The sequence below is a fragment of the Rhincodon typus genome, unplaced genomic scaffold (assembly GCF_021869965.1).
Source record: "Rhincodon typus isolate 14 unplaced genomic scaffold, sRhiTyp1.1 hic_rhity00004916, whole genome shotgun sequence".
NCBI lineage: Eukaryota > Metazoa > Chordata > Chondrichthyes > Orectolobiformes > Rhincodontidae > Rhincodon > Rhincodon typus.
The window spans coordinates 1-7,674 of NW_025970554.1; the positions used below are offsets into that span (position 1 = coordinate 1).

At 45.7% G+C, this 7,674-nt stretch overlaps 1 protein-coding gene across 1 annotated transcript; it reads left to right on the plus strand.

Moving 5' to 3' along the window:
• Positions 1 to 802: 802 nt before the first annotated feature.
• On the plus strand, positions 803 to 6,598 carry LOC125482000 (putative thiamine transporter SLC35F3; the record flags this gene model as incomplete). The annotated part of the gene is made up of 3 exons (XM_048593968.1): positions 803 to 995; positions 1,516 to 1,605; positions 5,924 to 6,598. Coding segments are annotated over 3 exons (534 nt in total), but the record flags the coding sequence as incomplete, so codon positions are not given.
• Positions 6,599 to 7,674: the final 1,076 nt, after the last annotated feature.

Sequence of the window (7,674 nt, forward strand, 5' to 3'; positions counted from 1 at the left end):
CCACAACCCGAGCTACAAATCTTCTAGAATACATGAGAAGTAAAAGTTTACGCTTCAATATACAGCCCCGGTTAGACCATATCTGATGATTTATGAGCTATTCTGAGCAGCACACTGTAAGAAAGAATATATTAGCTTTAGAGAGAGAATGATGTACAATCACCAGAATGACACCTTGACTGCAAAGGTTAAATTATGGTGCGAGATTAACAAACTTGTGTTGTGTTTCCTGCAGCTTAAGGGGTGATGTAATCAAAATGGTGGAGATGTTACGGTAGGAGAGCTAGGGAGAAAGTACTTCCACTGTTGAGAGAGTCCAGCTCTGGGGAGTAGATTATAAAAATTAGAGTCAGTCCTTCAGAAGTGAAATTTAAAAAGCACTTCCACACTTTAATGGTGGTAAGAATTTGAAACTACCTCTGCAAATGGCAGTTAGTCAATTGTAAATTTAAATTCTGAAATTGGTCAATTTTTGGTACTTAAATTGTAGTGGTGGGGGCGGTGTCTACAGAAATAGGTTGTCGATCAGCCTTGATCTTACCGAATGACAGGACACGCTGGAGGGGCTGACTCTTGCTGCCATTTCTGAGTTCTCCCTGCTGTCCTGACCAATACAGTCCCTGAGCCAGCTGATCACTATCGCATTACTGTTTTTGGGATCTTGCTGTGCAAAAGTTGGCTGCCATCTTTTCCACCTTACAGTGGTGGCTACACCACAAAAGTACTTCATTGGCTTTAAAGTATTATGGGACATCCTGGGATCAAGAAAGGCACTATAGAAATGCAAAAATCTTTCTTTCAGGTCTTGTTTAAGATGCTCCTGGGCAGTGCCAAGTACGGTGAAGCAGCTTTGTTCCTTTCGGTGCTGGGACTTTTCAATGTCACCTTCGTCACTTTTGTTCCGGTGGCCCTTTACTTTACTGGCGTTGAGCACTGGACCCCGTTCAGCTTCATTCCCTGGGAGAAACTGTGCGGGATGGCGACTCTCTTGCTGTGTAAGTCCTGAGGAGAAGTGTCTGCACCTCCCCTCCCCATTCTACAAAACGTCTCTGCCAAGTCTGTGAATGAACCGAGCAATGGGCACTGGGACCTCGGGGAGCATCATGGGTTGGGGACGAGGCAGGAGGACCACGGATCAGTCTTTAAGGGATAGTGGGTGTAGCACCTCTTCATCTGTGGTTGTACTAAGGGAGTACTGTGCTGTCTGAGGTGCCATGTTTTGGATGAGACATTAAACTGTAGCTCCATCTGGAAATAAATATTTCTTGGCAATATTTTGGAGAGGAGCAGGGAACTTTTCCCCGTCCTGTTTGATAGTTATTTCTCAAACAGTATTATTCAAAGCAGATCGGATAGTCATTATCCTTTATTCCTGCTTGTGGGATGTTGCTGTGTATCATTGGCTGCCACATTACCTGCCTTACAACACTTCAACAAGGACTTCAGCCCAAGGTGCTATATAAATGCAAGTCCTTCAGTTTGCAAATCTGTGATCTCTTGTGTCCATTGTTTCAGCCTTTAACATCCTGATGAATTTTGGGATTGCTGTCACATCACCAACTCTGATCTCGGTGGGAGTGGTCCTGAGTGTCCCTGTAAATGCTGGTAAGAACATTTCTCCTTTACCTGGGGCAAGGGGAACCAAAAAGTGCCAAAGTAAGAGCTCCACACCCTCACAAATGCCCTCCCAGTAGACCTCCCAGTTTCCTTTCTGCATAAACTAGAACTTGTCCAAAACCCTGCAGGGAAGGTTAAGGGGTGACTCTGTCCAGGTGATTGAAATTGTGAAAGTTTTGGACAGAGTTTCTGAGGGAAGACTAACTCCACTGTAAGGGTAAAGTGGATGGAGTTCTATGTGGGCAAGTGTGAGGACCTCCACTTTGGGTCTGAGAAAGTTGATCAGATGTGGTCCCTAATTGGTGGGAAACTCTGAATGGATTGATGAGAAACCCAGGATGGGGTGGCAGGAAACTCGGAATGGTGCAAGAATGGGGAGATTGAACAGCACAAATACTAAAATAAATCACTAAAAGCTAGCGGCCAGGCATAAAAGAACCAATAACGGTGAATAAAATGTTGGCCTTTGTCTCCGAGGGCTGGTTTGCAAAGGGCTATATTTCTCTGTGTAAAGTTGTGGTTGGATCTCAGTTGGAGGACTGTGTTCAGCTGTGGACACGTACCTCAGGGGTGGTGGAGAGTGCGGGTATAATGGTTTTGAAAGGTGTGCAGCATAAATTGACCAGAACAGGACTGGAGCAGTTAAAATACAGTGACTGGTCATTTAGAGTCTTCTTGTATTCTCTAGTGGAGAACATTGAGGAATTCAGATGCTTCATTGTTCCCCTGCTGTGAACATCCAGTATAACAGGCCCTACAATAGGCAGGGCCTTTCAGGGTGATTTAGGGGATCACTTACTCACTAAAAAGCACTGTGGATGTCTGATACTTTCACCCCCACAAAGACCTGATGAGGCTGAGTGCAGAGGAGGGAAGGAGAGAGTCAATTGAAAATTTCAAACCTGTCACTGAGATTTTTTTTTTGCTGAATATGCTTATTAAAGGTTATGAAACCAAGGTGGGTAAGTGGAGTTAAACACAGACGAGCTGTGATCTAATGGGACACGTAGAGACATTCAAGTTAGGAGCAAGAGTAGGTCATTCAGACCTTCAAGCCCGCTTTGTCATTCAATAAGATCATAGCCGATCGGCTTGCTCTACATTCTCACATAGCCCAATACCCTTTCACCACCTTGCTTAACAATAATCTATCCACCTCTGCTGTTTAAAAACAAAAATCAATGACTCTGTTTCCACTGCCTTTTCAGGAAAAGAGTTCTAATGACTCATGCCCCTTTGGGGAATAAAGAAATTGTCACTGTTTTAAATGCCCAACCCTTATTTTTAAATAGTGACACATAGTTCCAGTCTCCTGCACAAGACCCCTCACGATCTAATACGTATCAATTGTCTCTTACTGTAATTCTGTACTTCAAAGGACACAAGTTGAGCCTGTCCAATCTTCTCTTATAAGACCACCTCTCCATTCCAGTATTAATCTGATAAATCTCTGAACTACCTCAAATGCCTTTACATCCTCCTTAAATAAAGTGACCAGTACTATGCACGGTACTCCAGATATGGTCTCAACAATGCTGTTTAACTGACACATATCCTTCCTACTATTTTATTCAATTCCACCTCACAATAAATTATAATATTCTATTAGCTTTCATAATTACTTGCTGTACCTTCATGTTAATGTAATGCGCTAGAACACCCAGATCCCTCTGCATCTCACAGTCTCATCATTTAGATAATAATATTCTTTTCTATTTTACCTGCTACAATGGACAGTTTCACATATTTCTGCATTATACTCCATTTGCCAGATCTTTGGGTGAGTAAATGAGGAACCTATATCCCTTTTGAGTGCTTTGTGTCCTCTTCAAGATTTAATTTATCACCTATCCTTGAGCTGTCAACAAATTTAGGGAACCATACCTTCATTATGCCATGTAAATAAATTGTAAAAAGTTGAAGTCCCAGCATTGATCCCCATAGCACACAACTCATTGCCAATTGCCAGCAGGAAGTGAATCATTTATTCGTACTCTCTGTTTGCTTAAGCCAGCCAATCTTCTGTCCTTACCAATTTGTTAACCCCTACGTCATGGGCTAGTTTTCCCACAATTATCTTTGGTATAGCACTTAATCAGTTGTTTTCTGAAATCTAAGTACAATACATGTACTGGTTCCCCTTTATCCACTTTTTAAAAGAACAAAAAAATTTGGTTCAATGTAATTTGATTTTCACAAAACCATGTTGACTTTGCCCGATTACCTCGGGTTTCTCTAATTACCCTGCCATAATGTCATGATTATTAGCTTCTAACAGGCTGCAGAACAAGGTGGAGGAGCTGAGGAACCTCCTGTTGCCATCTTCCTGTTAAGGTCAGTGACAATTGGCCACACACACACCAGTATTTGCTCTCAGCTCATTCCAAGATGCAAAACCAAGAGCAGTTTAGGCCCTTTGATCAGAATGCCAAAACACTTAGAAACAGATATTTGCCTGTTCATTTAAGAGTGGAGGACAGTACCAGCTCAGTCTCTCTTCACTTAGACAATGAGAAGGTACAAAAAAGAAACATCCAAATGGTGTGACGTTTTTGTTGGAAATGGTGTTTTTATCCTTTCTCCAAACAGCAGATATTTGTCTCCCGTTCTTTCTTGTCCCACTAGAGGAGTTGGGGGAACCCGTCCCTATGTCAGCCATTGGTGAGAGACTCTCTCAGTCCTCACTGACAACCTTTACCCCCCTCCCACCACCCTGTTGCTGGACCCAAACCCATCGAGTCCAGCCCTGGCTGTTTTTTCTCCATCAATCTCCTTTACCATCACTGCCTACCACCCACTTTCCCCCCCTCCCCCAACCAAATTCCCTCCAACTTCTGCCACAAGAACTTCATCCATTCTAGTCCCCAGAGGAATTCAGCCTGTATCCCCCAGACTCTTGTGTCTCCTCACTACTCTGCACCCTTCTTCACCCCGCAACCTGCCTTCAAATCCACCTCTTTGACGCTGGCTGCTTACTGCTGGGATTCAGCCATATTCTCAACTGTGTGACACGTGTCCCGTGGGTGGGGATTTATATCCTTGTAAGGAGCAAACGTGAGGGCAGGTCAATGCAGTCAGGAAGATTTATTGGGTAAGACATTAAACCAAGCCCTCACCTGCTGTTTTGGGTGGATGTAAAGATCCTATGGCACTAATTCAGAAATGCAGAGGAAGTTCACCCTGGAGTCCTGGCTAACAGTTATCCCACAATCAAAATCACAAAGCAAAGTAAAGTATGTGGTCATTATCACATTGCTGTACGTGGGAGCTGGCTATGAGCAAACTGGTTGCTCCATTTCCTACATGGCAACCATGACAACACTTTCAAGAAGTACTTCATTGGCTGTAAGGTGCTTTGGGACAATCCAAAGTTGTAAAATATGCTGTAGAAATGGAACTTATTACCTTTAAATTGCAAACTGTTCTGAACAAAGGATGGAGGAAACCTGGCAGTCATTTGGGGCAGCAAAGTTAATGGGGAAAAGAGTTTTGAATCTAATGATTTGTTTTTGTCCATTTGTTTTCCAATTGTTATTTACAACAGAAGCTGAAAATGATATCAATAGGTGGCATGCAGCTCAATGTTAAGGTCAGCCTTACAGTGCCTTACATCTGGGACTATCACTGACAGACTCACTACTCCATCAGGGTCTTGGTCAGGGTCCAGGTCAGGCTCAGCCCATCTACTTCCACATTCTCAGGTGTATGGACTACATGAAATTTCTCTTCACCTTACTAAGGGTGAGAGACTCTCAGTCCCAGCTGCTATGAGGATATTCTGGGCTCAGGTTCTGTGGATTAGTACCTGATCCACCCTGGTGCTGGGTGAAGTATTCCCAACCTCTGACGCGACTTGGAGACTGCACAGCCTGTGAGCAGTTTGTCCTCACTGCCACCCTACCCCTCTAAATAAGGGCATCGTGGCTAGTCTTTGGGTGGCTCTAGGTGGTGCTGTGCAGAAGGCAGTGTCAGCTACAACCTTGGTTTTGGTAAACCCCCGGCTCATGGCTCTGGAGAAGGAGCTGTCTGGTCTTTATTCTGCTTCAGACGGAAGGAAACCTGGCACCATTGCCCAACCTGGGCTTATAGGTGACTCCAGTCTCTCACTCATCTCTTGCCCCTGAATTTAGGAGCAGCCACTCAGTTGTATCCAAGCAGATCAAGGTGAAGGTCCAACAGTGCCCCCACAGGTGGGTAGACTGGGGAGCGGTGGAAGGGAGTCGGGGGAGGGGGTGAATGCAGTGTCTGTCTGCCAGCTTGTTAATGCTGCCTGTTGGTTCTGTAACCCTTACCCCCTGCCCAATAGTGGCTGATGCCTACTGCAGTGACATTGTGTTCAACAGTGTGCGGGTAATCGCTGTCCTGATCATCTGCCTGGGCTTCCTCCTGCTGCTGCTGCCTGAGGAATGGGACCAAATGGCCATGGACTTCCTGTCCCGCTTCAAGGTCAGGAAGAAGGAAGAGGCTGTCGAGGAGCAGGGAGAGGCTGGCTTTGCGGGACAGAGCCGAAACAAGGGCTCACGGACGTCCACTGCGACGTTTGCACATTCATTCTAGTCAGCGGCTTGGAAATTACAGGAGATTACAACAAAACTCTTGATGATGAAAGGCAGTTGGTGACACACACAGTGAACTCATGTTCCATATGCGGGTCTGTCTGGTAGGATGATTGTAACGTGTTGGTCATGTCTGGTCGCTTGCATTTCTCGGGACCCAGTCACAGGCTCATTGGTCACTGGAAAGGGGAGGGTTAATGGACACCACTGAAGGGGAAGGATGAGGCAAAGCAGCCCAACTTCTGATTTTGTTTTGTTACTGCCCAGGCATCCAGACGGGGGTGTTTGGGATCAGGGGTGGTTAAGGGAGGGTGAACTGACCTCAGGATGGGGTGAGTATGGTGGACTGACTTTCCCCTCTTACACCCAGCCCAACTGGCCACTCCCAGGGGATACAGTGCCCACCCGTTCCCTAATTGCTAATTCTTTACACACTGGAGAATGCCTGGCTCTAGTGTGGGTTGGTGGCGGGTGGGGGGGTGGTGGTTAGTGGGTAAGATAGGTGGCTAATTTTCTGTTGGTCACTAGGTGCTGCAGTCTCTGGTTTCTATGATAAAGGTTCAGGTAGATTTTGCAAAGAGCCGACGATACCTACTGTTGTCTGCCTGGGTTCTCCTCTCTGGGATCCGGGATATTTTGATTAGTATTCCCAACATCTGGACACTGGCCCATGTAGTCCACCAGTTTAAACTCTTCATTCTCATGCCCCAGGATTGCCAACTCCATTATAAGGGCTAGGGTCAGCATTCCTTCAGAGAGCTTTCCTTCCTCTGTGGTGACTGCTCGTGGATTTGAAGCTTAAGGTTGCTATAAGTAAAGGATGTCTAGGCAGGATCAGTAATGTGCATGCAGTGGGGTCAGTTAACACCGTGTAAAGGCATCAGGACCTTTGATCTCTGACAGTGAGGTTGGCAGGAGTGATTTTGAGCACTTGGGGAGGTGTTCTCACCCACCATACAGGGTACCCACTTCCTGATATGATATTTCAATATGCAACCTAGGGTCTACTCACGCTCTGCCCTCTTACACCATGCAGTAAATGGCTCTTACAGATTAAACAGCCACTATTTCTTTCAACTGTTGTTTACTGAAGCTTGGGAGGGGTGGGGGTGTTGGGAGTGCAGGATACCGTGGCCCACAACCAGTCCCCAACCTTTGGCCCCTCTCTGCTCCTATCTCCTGTCAGCCTCTTTCTCCCACATTGGTGATGTAGAGCACCCCACACCTTCTCTATTTCACCTCCTCCCCCTCATGATGCCTCTCCAACTCTTGGGATCGCTCTTGTTCAGCCAGGGGAATTTTTAAGAGGTGTTCATAAGTGTGAGGGTTGGTGGAGGAATGTGGTCTTGAGAGGGTTAAACAAGAGAAGCCATTTTTCCGTAGGAGAACTGACATAGGTTTAATCAACATGTCAAGGGGGTGGGGAACAGGTATTTGGTATTGGGTGGGCATCAACTCCTGATCTTCTGATTTAGAGAGAGAGAGAGAGGGTTACCCCCCT